This window comes from Oncorhynchus tshawytscha, linkage group LG04 (genome assembly GCF_018296145.1).
Source record: "Oncorhynchus tshawytscha isolate Ot180627B linkage group LG04, Otsh_v2.0, whole genome shotgun sequence".
Classification (NCBI taxonomy): domain Eukaryota; kingdom Metazoa; phylum Chordata; class Actinopteri; order Salmoniformes; family Salmonidae; genus Oncorhynchus; species Oncorhynchus tshawytscha.
This window is the reverse complement of record NC_056432.1, coordinates 19,388,880-19,408,122: the sequence shown is the minus strand read 5'-3', so window position 1 is coordinate 19,408,122 and position 19,243 is coordinate 19,388,880. Positions and strand designations below refer to the sequence as shown.

At 41.5% G+C, this 19,243-nt stretch overlaps 1 protein-coding gene across 1 annotated transcript; it reads left to right on the top strand.

Moving 5' to 3' along the window:
* The first annotated feature begins 2,143 nt into the window (after positions 1 to 2,143).
* On the top strand, positions 2,144 to 19,243 carry LOC112248188 (annexin A1-like). Its single transcript, XM_024417009.2, has 13 exons — positions 2,144 to 2,282; positions 3,051 to 3,122; positions 3,531 to 3,621; positions 4,281 to 4,375; positions 4,565 to 4,678; positions 8,956 to 9,046; positions 9,137 to 9,216; positions 9,319 to 9,375; positions 9,489 to 9,582; positions 17,289 to 17,384; positions 17,776 to 17,834; positions 18,127 to 18,249; positions 18,855 to 19,243. The coding sequence occupies exons 2-13, from the start codon at positions 3,063 to 3,065 to the stop codon at positions 18,912 to 18,914; spliced, it is 1,020 nt and encodes a 339-aa protein (XP_024272777.1). The 5' UTR covers positions 2,144 to 2,282; positions 3,051 to 3,062; the 3' UTR covers positions 18,915 to 19,243.

Genomic DNA, 19,243 nt, shown 5'->3' with positions numbered 1-19,243 from the left:
AGGATCAATCTGGGATTCAACAACAAAGTGGACACCCCACCACTTTTTGGTAAACAGCTGAGGGGTTGGAGAAATGTATCCACTTTCAAATTCATAGACAGAGAAATGGATGCAAGGACTGACCATCCACAGCTGTGCCTCTGTAATCTCGGTCTTTTCCTCTTTGATTGTAACTGCCAATGAAAGTTATCTCACTTAGTCTCTGATAGTCGTGTTACTCAGGGTGACAGAGCTTCTCACAACAACCCTGCTAAGATAACTGATTACTATAAAATATGACAAAATATATACAATTTGGTTGATAACAAAAAAAGATCCTTTCTGAATTTAAAAGTCATCCAATAATGAATCATCTACAATATTACATGTAATCAGTTTCTCCAACCCCTGTTATGTGCATGCATTGAAAAGGTTGTAGCCTACTCTTTCTGAGTAACGTGTACAAACATCTCCATTGTATGAAGCATGGAATGTTGAAACAAGTTGGAGAGGTAGCTTACAGTTAGTGTCAGGTCCCAGACAGTCTTGTGGCCTTGACAACCACAGGAGATAGCTAGTAAACCACACCCGTGAGACACTCTTTACCACCAGCCTCAAAAGGAGGATCTCTGGGAATCACTGTTCACATAGTCATGGATGATAGGCCTACATTAAAGATAACCAGGCGTGTTTGGTTTTACGTACACCATAGACCTGAGATTATATAACATTCGTGGCTATCTAGAACCCAAAAATGTACTATCAAGAACCTAAAAGGGTTATTTGGCTGTCCCCATAGGAGAACCCTTTGTACAACCCTTTTTGGTACTAGGTAAAATCCTTTTTTGTTCCAGGTAGAACCATTTTGGATTCCATGTCAGAGGGAACCCAAAAGGGTTGTACCGGGAACCAAAAAGGGTTCTCCTGTGGGGACAGTCGAACCCTTTTGGAACCCTTTTTTTGTACGAGTGTAGGCTCAAGCAGATCTGTGGGCGGTGTCTGCTGGTTGCCTGCTACAGGTGTGGTGCAGGTGTGGACGGACAGTCAGTCATCATGCGATGGAATGTGAGGTGTTTTCAATGAGGCAAAGCAGAACCTAAAAGGTTGGAACCAAAAGGGTTTTACCTAGTACCAAAGAGAAGTGAAAAGGGGTGGTTTGCTCTCACTAATCTATAGAGATGTTTCAAAACAAACAACTATGTAGGTAACTCTTAAAAAAACATTGACAGAGGCAGGCACAAGCTTGGCAGGCAACTTACAGGTAGCATCAGCTCTCAGACTTGTGGCCTTAACAACCACAGGAGGTAGCTAGTAAACCACACCCTTGAGGCTCTCTTTTACCGCCAGCCTCAAAGGAGGATTATACATGAGATTATACATGAGATAAAATTGATAGTTTAATCATGTTTTAAAGCTTTACAGCAGGGATCATCAACTAGATTAAGCCATGGCTGATTTTTTTCTTGAGCGGATGGTCGGGGGGCCGGAACGTAGACTGCAAATTGAACACAAGAAGTCCAAACAGATATAATGTTTGACAAAAACTGAATCATTTCAAACCTTGCTTATATTTGTTCACGTGTCTCTCTATTTTGCGTGGGAATACTCAGGAACATATTTCTTAAATAAGAGTCACTTGGAGCTTATTTCCTGCTGTTTTTACAGTCTATTATGTTTGCTCATAACCACCCGGCCACCAGTTGGGGACCCTGCTTTACAGTGTTTGTTTACAATAAATAACAAATATTACAAACAATGTAGTAAAACAAGTTCATATATTGGGCTCTGATGGGTAACGCAGGTCATGAAGTATTTATAGGTTATATTATTCAAGACTCAATGGCTAAATATCATTCATTTAAAAATCAAGGGAACACCTTTTGGTTTACCGGTAATTGTAACCCCAGATCGAAGCACAACTTCCATAGGCTAAGAAATCACATTTTACTTCAATGTATAGTGTCTACATTAAATATTGAATTTGTTCACATCGACAAAAGAAGGAACTTTACTGAACAATCCACATCTGTTTTCATTTAACCAAATTGTGTCAGTACTATCAGTTTTTTCGACATGGCTGCTATTAATTTACTGACGACTTTATTGCGCTGCATGGAAACGTTTACGCAGTCTTGCAACCAGAAGTGCCTGTCCAATGGTACGTATTGCGAGTGTGGGTTGCACCGTTGCTACCGTAGGTGGGGTTTTTCGTGTTTATATATATATACATGGTTGTGCAAATTCCCAACCCCCTTGCAATCTCAGTCTGAGAAAGTTTCACAGTCACTACCTGTGGCCAGCTGGTAAGATATCCCATTTTTGATTCAATATACCTTCTGCAGGAAATTGAGCACCTCGACTTCCAATCCTAGATAACAATAATTTGTTGTCATGAACCATTATATTTTGCATTTGGGAACTCTCCTTTCGGGACGTTGAAAACGTGTTTAGATGGGAAACTAACTTCCCTGTTTCTTTGTCGCTCCGATCTGGTAGCCAGTGTGGCTGTGGCGTAGTAGTAACATTTCAGAATGATTTTGATTCCTTATTTTCTGTAACGGTTGCATTTACCTGAGTGAGCAGATCATGATATGTCTTGAAAAGCATTGTGAACTAACCGAGTAAAAGTGACGAAACGGTTAAAGTTTTGAGTGAGTTCTACATGATTCCAGTTAGGCGCGGGTCATCACCAGATTTTTATGCGAACATTGTGCGATAGATTGGGGCAGTTTGTTCTGCAGTGACATACATAATCTGTACAGCCTCATAAACACATTTCTATCCAGTTGTTGTTGGCATATAATTGTATTCTATGGAATGATGATTAGCCGATATACGCGGCAGCCTATCATAGGCATATACATTTTTTACTTTTGTGTTGGGGATGAGTCCATGAAATACAGTTTGACAAAATATATGCATGGTCTGGTACTGTAGCATATTCTGGCATCAAATAATTAGCTTTTCAACTATAATTATTTTAGAAATGCAATAGACTTTGGTGTCAATATAGAGGATATTATTAATACTGTACTGTGGTTATTACTGAATCCCCCTGTTTCTCTCTGCAGACCTGTTCCACCATGTCCTTCATTGCAGCCTTCCTGGAGCAGACCGTCTATCTGGGCATGCCCGATGACATGGTAGGGTTCTGTTCCACTTGCTTGGGGAATAGCCTTGAATCTGCAAATATTTACCAGGCTGTGTTTGTACATTTCTACCCAGATAGAGAGGAGGGGGCGGGGGAGGACAGAGTGAGAGCAAAAGTGATGGATGTTGAGGGTCAGTCTGAGACAGAGAGTCATGGGAGGAGATATGGTTGACCATACTTATCTTGTGATTTATAGAAGGAATTTAGTAGTTGGAGCCCTTCGGTTCAGAACCATTAGAAACCAAAAATACAAAATGCACAATTCCTTTCCTTTCCCACTCTATCCCTATTCCTTGTATGGGATGTTTCTCCCTTTGCTTCTTAATTATTCTCCGCATTTTTGTAAAGGTATCCATTGATTCACTGCATGGCAGCTAAGTGAAATTGTTCTCTGTCTCAGACCCAACTCAATCAGGGCACTGTGACTCCATACCCACATTTCAGTGCCGATGGGGATGCAGGCATCTTGGATAAGGCCATCAAGGCCAAAGGTGAGGTTGTCACACACACACACACACACACACACACACACACAAAAATAATGTTTGAATGTGTTTCATAGCAGAGAAGCTTAGGTGAATAGAACTCACTCCGTGTGTAACATGAGGCAGCATAGGGGGACATTCTGAGAGGGAATGTGAGCATGTGTGTACATGTCTGTTTCTATTGTCTTTTGCAGGGGAGTAGTCAAAGATTTCTCACCGTACGCCTGGGGCCACAGATTTTTTTGTGTTAGTTTAAAAAATGGATAAGGGCTCATGGATTAGGCTAGGCAATGGTGTTTCCTAGAGACGGGTTGGCTGTTTAGCAACAAAACCGACGAGTGTACAACTATTTGGCAAAACAGATTGGATTGGCTATACTTCGTCTGAAGTTGTTGGTTAGGTATCTAGCACATTTTAGCCATATTAGCATAGACAGGACATTAGTCAAAACAAGACATGGTATCAATAAAAAGATTAAACGAGATGAAACAAGACACCCACGATTCCCTACATGACAGCTTTTTGTCATTTGTTGCTAGCTATCTGACCGTTCAGAATCATAACGCACACCTTCTGGCCACACCGACGCATGCTCATCATTTTCGTGACGTTGTCAGCCAACCCATCTATTGAACAAGTCCTTCCATCTTGTCTCTGTGACGTAGGTGTAGATGAGAACACCATCATTGATGTGCTGGTGAAGAGGAGCAACGCCCAGAGACAGCAGATCAAAGCTAGCTACCAAAAGGCTAGTGGCAAGGTAAGACGGGACACCCACTAGGTGCTTTTGGTTTAGCATGTGCGGGTGGCGGCTCGTGGGTGGAATTCGCACTTCAGGATCAATGGAATGATGCAAAACGTGCAAACTCCAGCCACCTGGTGCACCTGGAAAGCTAAAACACACACTTGTGTATGACTGTGGAAGTGTGTATCAACCCTCTATCTGCAGCCTCTGGAGACTGCCCTGAAGTCGGCTCTAAATGGAGAGCTGGAGGATGTGGTTCTGGCACTGCTCAAAACGCCAGCCCAATATGACGCCCAACAGCTCAAACTGGCCATGAAGGTACACACTCACTCAGTCACTCACTCAGTCACTCACTACTACTAAGAATATACAATACTACTTAGAATACAAACAAATGTGTATCTTTCCCTCCGTTCGGGTGGCCTAGAGACGGTAACAGATATAATACAAATAATTATAGAGTAATGATTACCTTCTAAAGAGGACGCTGGGATGACATCATCCTGTATTCTTGTTCTGCTGTTTAGTCAGACCCACCCACTTCCTAGCACCCTACCCATATTGACTCATTCTGCTTTATTATAGTGTTGTGTAATAACGGTGGGACTTTTAAAATGTGTGGGACTGTCTGTATTCTTTATACAATGGGTGGAGCTGTTTTAATATGTGAGGAGACGGTAAGAAAAGGGGTGATGAGTACCTACTGTACTTTAAGTTTCACGATACACAAGTCTGTGCATGTGCAGTGTGTGTGATCCCAGCTAGCACATTTGGTTTCTAGGAAGTTGTGGGAACGTATGTTTTTGGTTTCCCATTGGTTCTGGTAACTAAGCCATACGTTTCCTGACTGGTAAAATGGTTGCAGGGAGGTTCCTATGGTCCCTTTAAAGTTTTCCTGGGAGGTTTTATTAATGTTCTAAGAAAGGAAATTATAGGTTATTTAAAGGTAATTTAATAATGTTCTGTGAACATGTTTCAATTAAACTTTTTGTTATACTGAACAGAAATATAAATGCAACATGTAAAGTGTTGGTCTCTGTTTCATTGAGCTGAAGCCTCCCCCCCCAGGTTATTTATTTCAGATTTTTGGAACAAATTTGTTTACTTCCCTGTTAGTGAGCATTTCTCCTTTGCCTAGGTAATCCTCCTGACAGGTGTGGCGCATCAATAAACTGATCAAACTGCATTATCATTACACAGGTGCACCTTGTGCTGGGGACAAGAAAAGGCCACTCTCTAAAATGTGCCTTTTTGTCACACAACACAATGCCACAGGTCTCAAGTTTTGAGGGAGCATGCAGTTGGTTTGCTGATTGCAAGAATGCCCACCAGAGCTGCTGCCAGAGAATTTAATGTTCATTTCTCTACCATAAGCCGCCTCCAACGTTGTCTTGGAGAATTTGGCAGATTTTACAACCGGCCTCGCAACCGCAGACCATGTGTAACCATGCCAGCCCACGACCTCCATCAGGCTTCTTCATCTGCGGGATTGTCTGAGACCAGCCACCCAGACAGCTGATGAAACTCTGGGTTTGCACAACCGAGGAATTCCTGCACAAACATTCAGAAACCGTCTCAGGGAAGCTCATCTGTGTGCTCATCGTCCTCACCATTGTCTTGGCCTGACTGCAGTTCGGTGTCGTAACTGACTTCAGGGGGAAAATGCTCACCTTCGATGGCCACTGGCACGCTGGAGAAGTGCGCTCTTCACGGATTAATCCAGGTTTAAACTGTACTGGGCAGATGACAGACGTGTGAGTGTTTTGTCGATGTTGTGAACAGAGTGCCCTATGGTGGGGTTATGGTATGGGCAGGTGTAAGCGACGGACAACAAACACAATTGCATTTTATCAATGGTCATTTGAATGCACAGAGATAAAATGACGAGATCCTGAAGCCCATTGTTGTGCCATTCATCCGCTGCCATGTTTCAACATGATAATGCACAGCCCCATGTCGCAAGGATCTGTACACAATTCCTGGAAGCTGAAAATGTCCCAGTTCTTCCATGGCCTGCATACTCACCAGACCATTGAGCAAATTTGCGATGCTCTGGATTGACTTGTATGATAGCATGTTACAGTTCCCGCCAATATCCAGCAACTTTGAACCGCCATTGAAGAGGACTGGGACAACATTCCACAGGTCACAATCAACAGCCTGATCAACTCTGTGAAGTAGATGTTGTGCTGCATGAGGCAAATGGTGGACACAACAGATACTGACTGGTTTTCTGATTCACGCCCTTACCTTTTTTGTAAGGTATCTGTGACCAACAACTACATATCTGTATTCCCAGTCTTGAGAAATTCATAGATTAGGCCCTAATGAATTTATTTAATTTGACTGATTTCCTTATATGAACTGTAACTCTGTAAAATTGTTGAAATTGTGTTGTATTTTTGTTCAGTATAATAACACGGCTAACTTAGTTTGCGTTAACTCCAATCACAGGACATATGGAACTTAATTTGCTAAGGCATTATTAATCATGCAAACATTTTTTTAATTGTGGCATGGAGTCAGTCCGATTCGAACCTGTAATCTTCTGTTCTCTATCCATAGAATTAGTTAATTGCGCCATACCATATCTTTTTAACACATACAAAGCGGTTCATTTTAGTCTATTCAAACAAACACCATTTCAAAGGAAAATAAGCGCTCATTAAGATCAGGTGTGGCCAATTAATACATTTAAAGTTCCATTGTGTAACTAACTTTTTGGGTGACCCGACCAAATTCACATAGAAATGTGAGGTATACATCTGTCATTCTCGTTGAAAACAAGTCTCTAAGATCTGTTATATGTGCACTTTCTCTATGTTTACCGCTAAGTTTTGTTTTTGCGTCTTTTACTTTTGGTTTTGTACACCAGTTTCAAACGGCTGAAAATATTATTGGTTATGGAAAATAAATTTGTGACCCACCACCTCAATTCAGTCAACATTTTAAATTGTGTTTTTTTTACATTGGATAAAAGTACAGACTCAGAGCTACAGTGGCAATTAAGGAACAATTGGAAAGTTTTTCCGCTTTGAGAAAATGGTCCTTGAATGTTTTGGTACACCTACTAGAGCTCTTCTTTGTCTACACCCATTCAGCATCGTTCACACCCTCTTAAGCCCCACCCATCTCTTTAAGGATTCACATGAGGCCATGTGCTAAACAGAGTGAGTAAGAAAGTAAACATCCAAAGATTTCAATACTAAAAGTGCTGAAAGTAGTATCAAAAATAGTAGTAAAAATACACTAGTCCTTGGCCTATATCCTAATCTGACTTTGCAGGTCCTGTTCTTCATATTGTCATTTCTGGTAAATACACAGTATATTAAATCAAAAGGTATTTGTCACGTGTACAGGATAAAGGTGTAAACAGAACGGTGAAATGGATATACAAATATCGTCTAAATTGATGGTTCATGTGAAAGAAATGCTATAACCACCAACCCAGCCACATCAAACTAAGTGGATGCGTCACTATTGTCTAGACATGTACACATGTTCATGAAATACAATAGATCACCATAATCACCCACAGACACAGCTGGCTAACTTGATGGGTTATGTCATCGTCTGGCGAAGTGGAGTCTTCTGTTTAGACAGGTAGGTAGCTGAACAATACACCATAATCCCAACCCATAGCTGCAGTACAAATGGATTGTTGTAGCTAGCCACCATGCATGAAATGCTGTAGTTTGACTATTCAGGTAGCTGAAGCGAACCAACTAGGTTCAATGTTAGCTAGCAATTACTATAACTAGCAATGGAAATGGATTGCAGATCATCCACCTAATGTTAGGTTGCTGGCTGGCTAGCTATCTTTCGCAAGCTAGCTATCTTTCGCAAGCTAGCTAGCTATCTTTCGCAAGCTAGCTAACAGTACGCTTTAACTTAAAATGAAAACAACACATTTCTGACTAAATTAGAAAACGTATAATACCTGAAAATGAAGCTAGACTCTTACCCGTATACATGGATGAACACTTGTTTGTCCTGTTGTCAAGTCACTCCGGTTCACACTGACTGTGCAAAAAGTAGTCCGTCACAACCTTTTCCCACTGATCTTTGTCGATAGCGCCTGCTAAATTCAGGGCAGCAATTTTGTTGAGCGCAGTAGCAACACTTTTGCAGTTCTCAATTTGGCCTAATTTAGCTCTATAACGTTCTTTGAACAGTTCTAATGTTTTCTTGTGGTTTTAGTAAATGTTAAGGTAATGAATAATAATTCATATATCTATATATATTTATTTGTGTCAAGTTCCTTAAATGTGCTGAGAATGAAGCCAAGCAACTATCCTGCACCATTCCTGGAAGGTTATATGCAAAATAACCATAGGACAACCATGCTCTCACCAAGCTCTAGGAAACATTTTGTTTTTAGAACATTATATGCTAGCAGTGTGGTGTCTGGTGGTATAGTGATAGACTTGTAAGTGCAATACCCCCCTGTTTGCCTGTTTTGTTTCTGTTTGAGGCATAATTAACATGGCCCTGCTCTTTATGTTTGTGTCATCCAATCCTGGGCTTGTTTGTCTCAGCTGTATGACTGATGTGACCCTTTTGTCCTAGTTGACCCTCTCACCTATTTCTCTCAGGGATTGGGCACAGATGAGGATACTCTGATTGAGATTCTGGCCTCCAGGACCAATAAAGAGATCAAAGAGATAAAGAAGGTCTATAAGGAAGGTGTGTAATGTGTTTATGTCTGCAATATGTAAATGTCCTGTACGTGATGTGATAGTTACAAGTCAATAATCATGTCTTTTTTCTTGCTAGAATACAAAAAGGAGCTGGAGAATGACATCAAGTCTGACACAGGTGGAGACTTCAGGAATGCTCTGCTTTCGCTCTGCAAGGTGTGTGTGTGTGTGTGTGTGTGTGTGTTGTGTGTGTTTAACTTCGGATGAATAGTTTGGAACAATAAACCCACCCTCCTGCCCCCCCTTCACATACTGTAGGCTACTAGGAATGAGGAAACCATGGTGAACCAGGAACTTGCTGACAGTGATGCCAGGGTATGGAGAAAAGAGGGAGGGAGTGTGTTTGACTGTATATGAGAGAATTTAGGAAGTCAATGTGTAATGAGATTCCTGTATGTGATGCCTGTGCCTACTCTATCGGTCCATAGGCCCTGTATGAGGCTGGAGAGAAGAGGAAGGGAACAGACTGCTCTGTCTTCATAGACATTCTGACCACCAGAAGTGCTTCTCAACTCCGCCAAGGTGAATATGTGACGGCACAACTCTGTGAGCTTAAGTCTAATCGAAACATGGAAAGTTATGCTGCTTTGAAATTTGATCAACTTTTAAAACCACTAGGGGTGTCCCCAACAACAAGAAAATCTTTGTCGACCGAAAGAAGTCCTTATTTATTTTTCCATATATACAGTGCATTCGGAAAGTATTCAGACCCCTTGAATTTTTCTGGACTTTTGTTACGTTACAGCCTTACTCAAATTAATTTAAACATTTTAGCTCCTCAATCTACACACAATACCCCATAATGACAAAGTGAAAACCGGTTTTAAGACAATTTTGCAAATGTATTAAAAATACCAAACAGAAGTACCTTATTTACATAAGTATTCGAAATTGAGCTCTGGTGCATCTTGTTCCCATTGATCATCCTTGAGCTGTTTCTACAACTTGATTGGAGTCCACCAGTGGTAAATTAATTGGACATAATTTGGAAACTCACACAACCCGTCTATTTAAGGTCCCACATTTGACAGTGAATGTCAGAGCAAAAACCAAGCCATGAGGTCGAAGGAATTGTCCGTAGAGCTCTGAGACAGGCTTGTGTCGAGGCACAGATCTGGGGAAGGGTACCAAAGAATTTCTGTAGGGTTGAAGGTTCCCAAGAGTGGCCTCCATTCTTAATTGGAAGAAGTTTGGAACCAACAAGACTTTTCCTAGAGCTGGCCGCACGGCCAAACTGAGCAATCGGGGGAGAAGGGCCTTGGTCAGGGAGTTGACCAAGAACCCGGTGGTCACTCTGACAGAGCTCCAGAGTTCCTCTGTGGAGATGGGAGAACCATCTCTGCAGCACTCCACCAATCAGGCCTTTATGATAGTGGCCAGACAGAAGCTACTCCTCAGTAAAAGGCACATGTCAGTGAGCTTGTAGTTTGCCAAATGGCACCTGAAGACTCTCAGATCATGAGAAACTTTGAACTCTTTGGCCTGAATGCCAAGCGTCACGTCTGGAGTAAACCTGGCACCGTCCCTACAGTGAAGCATAGTGTTGGCAGCTTCATGCTGTGGGGATGTTTTTAAGCAGCAGGGACTAGAAGACTAGTCAGGATCGAGGGAAACATGAAAGGAGCAAGGTATGGAGAGATTGTTGATGAAAACTTGCTCTCGAGCACACAGGACCTCAGACTGGGGCGAAGGTTCACCTTCCAGCAGGCCAACAACCTTAAGCACACAACCAAAACAATGCAGGAGTGGCTTCACGACAAGTCTCTGAATGTCCTTGAGTGGCCCAGCCAGAGCCCGGAATTGAATCTGATCAAACATCTCTGGAGAGACCTGAAAGTAACTGTGCAGCGCCACATCCAACCTGACAGCTTGAGAGAATCTGCAGAGGAGAATGGGAGAAACTCCCGGAATACAGATGTGCCAAGCTTGTAGCGGGGGGGGGGAACTATTTAATACATGTTACAATAAGGCTGTAATGTAACAATGAAAAAGTCAAAGGGTCGGAATACTTTCCGAATGTACTGAATCTCTATCTTTATATCTAATGAAAGTGTATGTGTGGATATATATATAATATACACTTTCATTACAATATAAAGATAAGAGATTTGCATTACAGGTTGCATTACAACCTGTAATTTAAATGGATTTTTATTTGGATTTCAAGTAATAGACACACAAAATAGTCAAAATTGGTGAGGTGAAATGAAAAAAATTAGTTTCAACAAAAAAATTATAAACGTAAAAGTGGTGTATTCACCCCCTTTGCTATGAAGCCCCTAAATAAGATCGGGTGCAAACAATTACCTTCAGTCACTTAATAAATTAGATTGCACACAGGTGGACTTTATTTAAGTGTCACATGATCTGTCACATGATCTCAGTATATAAACACCTGTTCTGAAAGGCCCCAGAGTCTGCAACACCACGAAGCAAGGGGCACCATGAAGACGAAGGAGCTCTCCAAACAGATCAGGGACAAAGTTGTGGAGAAGTACAGATCAGGGTTGGGTTATAAAAAAAAACTGAAATTTTGAACATTCCACAGAGCACCATTTTTTTATTTTATTATTATTATTTTTTTAATGGAAAGAATTACCACCACAACAAACCTACCAAGGGAGGACCATCCACCAAAACTCACGGACCAGGCAAGGAGGGCATTAGTCAGAGAGGCAACAAAGAGCTTCAAAGCTCCACAGCGGAGATTGCAATATCTGTCCATAGGACCACTTTAAGCCATACACTCCACAGAGCTGGGCTTAACGGAAGAATGGCCAGGAAAAAAGCCATTGCTTAAAGAAAGAAATAAGCAAACACGTTTGGTGTTCGCCCAAAAGGCATGTGGGGGACACCCAAACATATGGAAGAAGGTACTCTGGTCAGATGAGACTAAAATTGAGCTTTTTGGCCATTGTGGAAAATGCTATGTCTGGCACAAACTCAACCCCATAACCCAGAGGAACACCATCCCCACAGTGAAGCATAGTGGTGGCAGCATCATGCTGTGGGAATGTTTTTTGTCGGCAGGGACTGGGAAACTGGTCAGAATTGAAGGAATGATGGATGGCGCTAAATACATGTAAATTCTTGAGGTAAACCTATTTCCTTCTTCCAGAGATTTGAGACTGGGATGGAGGTTCACCTTCCAGCAGGACAATTACCCTACGTGTACTGCTAAAGCAACACTCGATTGGTTTAAGGGGAAACATTTAAATGACTTAAAATGGCCTAGTCAAAGCCCAGACCTCAATCCAATTGAGAATCTGTGGAATGACTTAAAGATTGCTGTACACCAGCAGGAACCCATCCAACTTGAAGGAGCTGGAGCAGTTTTGCCTTGAGGAATGGGCAAAAATCCCAGTGGCTAGATGTGCCAAGCTTATAGAGACATATCCCAAGAGACTTGCAGTTGTAATTGCTGCAAAAGGTGGCTCTACAAAGTATTGACTTTGTGGGGTGACTAGTTATGCACGCTCAAGTTTTCATTAATTTTGTCTTGTTTCACAATATGTTGTGTAAATCAAATGATATAAACCACCCCCCCCCCCTCACAAAAAAATATATTTTAATTCCAGGTTGTAAGGCAACAAAAAAGAAAAATTCCAAGGGGGTGAATACTTTCTGTATGTATACAGTTGAAGTTGGTAGTATACATACACCTTAGCCAAATATATTTGAACTCAGTTTTTCACAATTCCTGATATTTTAATCCTAGTACAAATTCCCTGTCTTATGTCAGTTAGGATCACCACTTTATTTTAAGATTGTGAAATGTCAGAATAATAGTTGAGTAATTTATTTCAGCTTTTATTTCTTTCCGAGTTGGTCAGATGTTTACAGACACTCAATTAGTATTTGCTAGCATTGCCTTTTTAAATGGTTTAACTTGGGTCAAATGTTTCGGGTAGCCTTCCACAAGCTTCCTATAATAAGTTCGTGAATTTTGGCCCATTCCTCCTGACAGCTGGCGTAACTGAGTCAGGTTTGTAGGCCTCCTTGCTCACACACGCTTTTTCAGTTCTGCCCACAAATTTTCTATAGGATTGAGGTCAGGGCAAGGTGACAGCCACTCCAATTACTTGACTTTGTTGTCCTTAAGCCATTTTGCCACAACTTTGGAAGTATGCTTGGGGTCATTGTCCATTTGGAAGACCCATGGTGCGACCAAGCTTTAACTTCCTTACTGATGTCTTGAGATGTTGCTTCAATATGTTCATATAAATTTCCTACCTCATGATGCCATCTATTTTGTGAAGTGCACCAGTCCCTCCTGCAGCAAAGCACCCCCACAACAAGATGCTGCCACCCCCGTGCTTCACGGTTGGGATGGTGTTCTTTGGCTTGTAAGCCTTTCCCGTTTTACTCCAAACATAACAATGGCCATTATGGCCAAACAGTTCTATTTTTGTTTCATCTGACCAGAGGACATTTCTCCAAAAAGTACGATTTTTTTTTTTTTTTGTCCCCATGTACAGTTGCAAACCGTAGTCTGGCTTCTTTATGGTGGTTTTGGAGCAGTGGCTACTTCCTTGCTGAGCGGCCTTTCAGGTTATGTCGATTATAGGACTTGTTTTACTGTGGATATAGATACTTTTATACCCGTTTCCTCCAGCATCTTCACAAGGTCCTTTGCTGTTGTTCTGGGACTAATTTGCACTTTTCGTACCAAAATGCGTTGTCTCCTAGAGATTAATAGTATGACTGCTGCGTGGTCCCATGTTTATACTTGCGTACTATTGTTTGTACAGATGAATGAGGTACCTTCAGGTATTTGGAAATTGCTCCCAAGGATGAACCAGACTTGTGGAGGTCTATAATTTTCTGAGGTCTTGGCTGAGTTTCTTTTGATTTCCCCATGATGTCAAGCAAAGAGGCACTGAGTTTGAAGGTAGGCCTTGAAATACATCCACAGGTACACCTCCAATTGACTCCAATGATGTCAATTAGCCTATCAGAAGCTTCTAAAGCCATGATATCATTTTCTGGAATTTTCCAAGCTGTTTAAAGGCACAGTCAACTTAGTGTATGTAAACTTCTGACCCACTGGAATTGTGATACAGTGAAATTATCTTTATGTAAACAATTATTGGAAGAATTACTTGTCAAGCACAAAGTAGATGTCTTAACCGACTTGCCAATTCTATTGTTTGTTAATAAGAAATTTGTTGTGGTTAAATAAGTTTTAATGACTCCAACCTAAGTGTGTATGAACTTCCGACTTCAACTGTATATATATATATTACACACACACCTTGTTTAAACTCTGTTTCCCATGCTTGTTCAATGAACCAGAAACAATTAATAACCATGCAGCTGTGTAATGGTCGTTAAGACACTAACAGTTTACAGATGATAGGCAATTAAGGTCACAGTTATGAAAACTTAGGACACTAAAGAGGCCTTTCTACGGACTCTGAAAAGCACCAAAAGAAAGATGTCCAGGGTCCCTGCTCATCTGCGTGAATGTGCCTTAGGCATGCTGCAAGGAGGCATGAGGACTGCAGTTGTGGCCAGGGCAATAAATTGTAATGTCCGTACTGTGAGATGCCTAAGACAATGCTACAGGATGTACAGCTGATCGTCCTTACGGTGGCAGACCACGTGTAACAACACTTGCACAGGATCGGTACATACAAACCGTACACTTGCGGGATAGGTACAGGCAACAACAACTGCCCGAGTTACACCAGAAATGCACAATCCCTCCATCAGTGCTCAGACTGTCCTCAATATGCTGAGAGAGGCTGGACTGAGGGCTTATAGGCCTGTTGTAAGGCAGGTCCTCACCAGACATCGCCGGCAACTACGTCGTCTATGGGCACAAACCCACCGCCGCTGCACCAGACAGGACTGGCAAAAAGTGCTCTTCACTGAAGATTTGCGGTTTTGTTTCACCAGGGGTGATGGTCGGTTCACGTTTATCGTCGAAGGAATGAGCATTACCCCGAGGCCTGTACTCTGGAGCGGGATCGATTTGGAATGGTCTGGGGCGGTGTGTCACCGCATCATCGGACTGAGCTCGTTGTCATTGCAGGCAATCTCAACGCTGTGCATTACAGGAAAGCCATCCTCGTTCCTCAAGTGGTACCCTTCCTGCAGACTCATCCTGACATGACCCTCCAGCATGACAATGACACCAGCCATACTGCTTGTTCTGTGCGTCATTTCCTGTAAGACAGGAATGTCAGTATTCTGCCATGGCCAGCGACGAGCCCGGATCTCAATCCCATTGAGCACCTATGGGACCTGTTGGATGAGGGCTAGGGCCATTCCCCCCAGAAATGTCCAGGAACTTGCAGGTGCTTTGGTGTGAAGAGTGGGGTAACATCTCACAGCAAGAACTGGCAAATCTGGTGCTGTCCATGAGTACTGCACTGCAGTACTTAATGCAGCTGGTGGCCACACCAGATACTGACTGTTACTTTTGATTTTGATCCCCCCTTTGTTCAGGGACACATTATTCCATTTCTGTTAGTCACATGCCTGGAACATGTCTGAGTCTTTGTCCATTTAAAATAACATCAAATTGATCAGAAATACAGCGTAGACCATTGTTAATGTTGTAAACGACTATTGTAGCTGGAAACAGATTTTTTAAAACCATTTTTTATATATATATATATATTTTTAAAGGAATATCTACATAGTAGTGCAGAGGCCCATTATCAGCAACCATCACTCCTGTGTTCCAATGGAACTTTGCATTTTAATTTATAATTTTAAAAGGCTAATTGATCATTCGAAAACCCTTTTGCAATTATGTTCGCACAGCTGGAAACTGTTGTGCTGATATACAGAAGCAATAAAACTGTCCTTCTTTAGACAAGTTGAATATCTGGAGCATCAGCATATGTGGGTTTGATTACAGGCTCAAAATGGCCAGAAACAAAGACCTTTCTTCTGAAACTCGTCAGTCTATTCTTGTTCTGTGAAATGAAGGCTATTCCATATGAGAAATTGCCAAGAAACTGAAGATCTCGTACAATGCAATGTACTACTACCTTCACAGAACAGCGAAAACTGGCTCTAACCAGAATTGGAAGAGTGGGAGGCCCCGGTGCACAATTGAGCAAGAGGACAAGTACATTAGTGTTTCTCAAACTAGACACTGACTCCTCACAAGTCCTCAACTGGCAGCTTCATTAAATAGTACCCGCAAAACACCGGTCTCAACGTCAACCGCGAAGAGGCGACTCCGGGATGCTGGCCTTCTAGGCAGAGTTGCAAAGAAAGAGCCATATCTCAGACTGGCCAATAAAAAGAAAAGATTAAGATTGGCAAAAGAACACAGACACTGGACAGCGGAACTATGCCTAGATGGCCAGTATCCCGGAGTCCCTCCTTCACTGTTGCCGTTGAGAATGGTGTTTTGCGGGTACTGTTTCATGAAGCTGCCAGTTAAGGACTTGTGAGGCGTAAGTTTCTCAAACTAGACACTAATGTAAAAAACAATCAACTGCTTTTGCGACGCCCCAGTGTAGCACTGTTCGGCTGCTGGAATTCTGTGTTCATTTTTTTTTTTTTTTTTATCCCTTGCCTAATGCGACAACCACAGAGCAGGCTCAACTTGACTGGCTGCCATAAAATGCCATAAATTGTCCATCTTTCGCTTAAACAAGTTAACCAAAAATATCCATTTTAGATGAGCTACGAATTCCAGTACTCCTCAGTGTAGCTCAGTGCTTTGTCCTTTGCTAAACTAGGCTTGTAATTAAACATGTTTCAGACGTAGTCATATTTTACAGAAAATAAACACGTTTGTTATTAAGGCACATGAATGTTCACAAAGGCATTTCTGAAGAAATAATAACAATCTAACATCCTCCAACTTCTTGAATCCCGTCTCCACACACACAGAGAGATGTTGTCTCAGATTTGGGATGTGCAAAAAATACATTTCCAAGTCACACATGCATCTAATATTCACGTGTACATGTGTGAAAAAGGACAAATCTAAGAGCCCACCAAATTATTATTTAAGTACACACACAAACACTTTATTTTCTCACCACCTGTTAATTACATTGTTACATTAGTGTTCTTTGTTTTTGTCATCAGTTAGACACTGAAGTCGGGCAAAATGTTTGTCAACGCACCACAAATGCTACTCGAATATAGATGTGCGTGTGGTTTTCCATTTTTCATGCACTATGTGCAACCACACATGACTTGATACTGTGTGAGTGTTTCAAGTACATCATTATTTTATTTTCTCTCTCTTTCAGTGTTTGAGAAGTACTCCAAGTACAGTAAGGTGGATGTGACAAAGGCTATCGACCTGGAACTGAAGGGAGACATTGAGAACTGTCTGACTGCCGTAGGTGAGATGTCACTGCCAGGACCAAGCCTAGTAATGTTCCAATGTCTTTTATATAATCTGTGCATCACCCTCAATCCATGTCTTCTGCTGTATCACACTCTTCACTGGGAATCAGCCCTGTAACATTACATTATGTCCTTCATTTTCCTCATGCAGAAAAATGTCATGCTGTGAGCAAATTAACATTTATCTCTCAAGACTAAAATAATAATAACTTTTTAAATTGATGGGATGGCACATTATCCAAGGCAAATTCACTATACTACAACTCCTGCAATGCACTGGTCACCTCATGGCCATTCCGATACCCGTGCGACAGCTTTGGGGAATGCTGCACCTTGTCTATGCTGCTCTATAATGTCATCTGACAGGTTTTGATATCTGTCTTTCAGTGAAATGTGCTGGAAGCAAGCCTGCTTTCTTTGCTGAGAGACTCAACTTGGCCATGAAGGTCTGTTTACTGTTATACATACTTACAGTGCGTTTTATGTACTAGACAAACATATTTTTAAAGCAAAAAATTCTTATTGGACACATCAAGGTATTCCCTACCTGTTTCTGTCAATTTTTTACCTAATGAATGCATCTGAGTTTTAAGAGTTGACAATCTACAGAAGAACTAGAGAAAATGTTTATGCACATATACTATATAAGACAGCACAAATATATATATCGGTTCAAGCTAAGGACTTAGCACCATCTGGTTATAAATCTTCAGTTTGTGTGCCTGTGCCATACCCCAGGGTAAAGGAACCAGGACCAAGATTCTGACCCGTGTCATGGTGAGCCGTTCTGAAGTAGACATGGCCCGGATCAAACAAGCGTACCAGAAGACGTTTGGGAAAACCCTCTACCAGGATATTCTGGTGAGCAAACATCTCCACTGCCAAAGTGGCAATAAAAGACAAGGAACTGTTTTCCCAAACCCAGATTAATCACAGTACTAGACCTTAAAGCTTTTTCAACAGATCCTCCATTGAGAATGAGATTAAACCCAGGACTAGGCTTAATCAGAGTTTTAATGACATCACATTGTATGACGTCTTCTGATTTCTGGGTCCAATCCGAGATAGGATAGAAGACTGACCATGTGTGAAATGGAGAAATATGCAATCTGAAAATAATTGTCAAAATATGTTATATTTAAGCAATATGGCCTGAGGGTGTGTGGTATATGGCTAATATACAATGGCTAAGGGCAGTTCTTACCAGCAACGCGGAGTGCCTGGACACAGCTCTTAGCCGTGGTATATTGGCCATATATCACAAACCCCGAAGGTGCCATATTGCTATTATAAACTCTTTACCAACGTAATTAGGACTGTAAAAATAACTATTTTGTCATACCTGTGGTATATCACAGCCGTCAGCCAATCAGCATGCAGGGCTTGAACCACCCAGTTTATAATATGGTGTCTAAACATTATTTATATTTTGTAGAGTAACTCTGTGCTCTCTCTTACCCCCTTAGGATGACACCAATGGAGACTATGAGAAGATCTTACTGGCCCTGTGTGGAAGTGACAACTAACTTTCTCTCTTATCTCACCAGCAGACAATGTCCACCACAGTGCATGAGTGTCAATGGAGAATAATGTACATGAAACATTCCCCTCCATTGCCTCAAATGCTCTTGCCAAATATGTTTCATGACAACTATTTGAAATGGCAGTCCTGATGTATTTTAGCTAAATGCTAACAGCAATAAGCACAGTTAGCCTAAATTATACAATGCTGCTTAACATGCTAACTTCAGCAGACTTGGTGATCCATAGTGCAATATCACACACCAAGAATATAGTGGCATTGTACCCTGGTTGGATAACTGGTCCTTTGTGAAAATAAAGCATTTTATGTGGA

Coding starts and splice junctions, on each gene's coding strand:
- LOC112248188 (XM_024417009.2), top strand. CDS start 3,063: ATGTCCTTCATTGCAGCCTTCCTGGAGCAGACCGTCTATCTGGGCATG. Junction 4,679..8,955: donor AGCTCAAACTGGCCATGAAG/GTACACACTCAC, acceptor TATTTCTCTCAG/GGATTGGGCACAGATGAGGA. Junction 9,583..17,288: donor TGCTTCTCAACTCCGCCAAG/GTGAATATGTGA, acceptor TCTCTCTTTCAG/TGTTTGAGAAGTACTCCAAG.